The 265-nt window shown below is 43.4% G+C and overlaps 1 protein-coding gene across 1 annotated transcript in view; it reads right to left on the minus strand.

The window, feature by feature from the left end:
• Window positions 1-265, minus strand: part of LOC119582288 (midasin-like) — a gene marked incomplete in the record, with an annotated part of 28,200 nt that overhangs the window by 3,751 nt on the left and 24,184 nt on the right. The window contains 1 exon segment of the mRNA XM_037930506.1: window positions 1-265. Within this exon segment, the coding sequence (XP_037786434.1) occupies window positions 1-265 (265 nt within the window).

The raw sequence follows: 265 nt of genomic DNA on the forward strand, positions 1-265 counted from the left end.
ATGTCATCGCCTAAGTTCATGTCCTCGGGTAATTGCATGGGTGGATCCTCATCTTCATTCTCCATGCCTTCCTCTCCGCCATACTCGTCCTTGAAATTGTCATCATACTCCTCTTCCTCTTCACCCTTTTCCTCATTCTCTCTTAATTTATCCTCCATTTCTTTGAGTTTCTCTTTCTTTTTCTGATCCTGATCTCTTCCCTTGTTGCTCTTCTTCTCATCTTTAGCGACCATTTTTGATTCCCCATCGATCTCTTCGCCTGTTC

The sequence above is a fragment of the Penaeus monodon genome, chromosome 15 (assembly GCF_015228065.2).
Source record: "Penaeus monodon isolate SGIC_2016 chromosome 15, NSTDA_Pmon_1, whole genome shotgun sequence".
Classification (NCBI taxonomy): Eukaryota; Metazoa; Arthropoda; class Malacostraca; order Decapoda; family Penaeidae; genus Penaeus; species Penaeus monodon.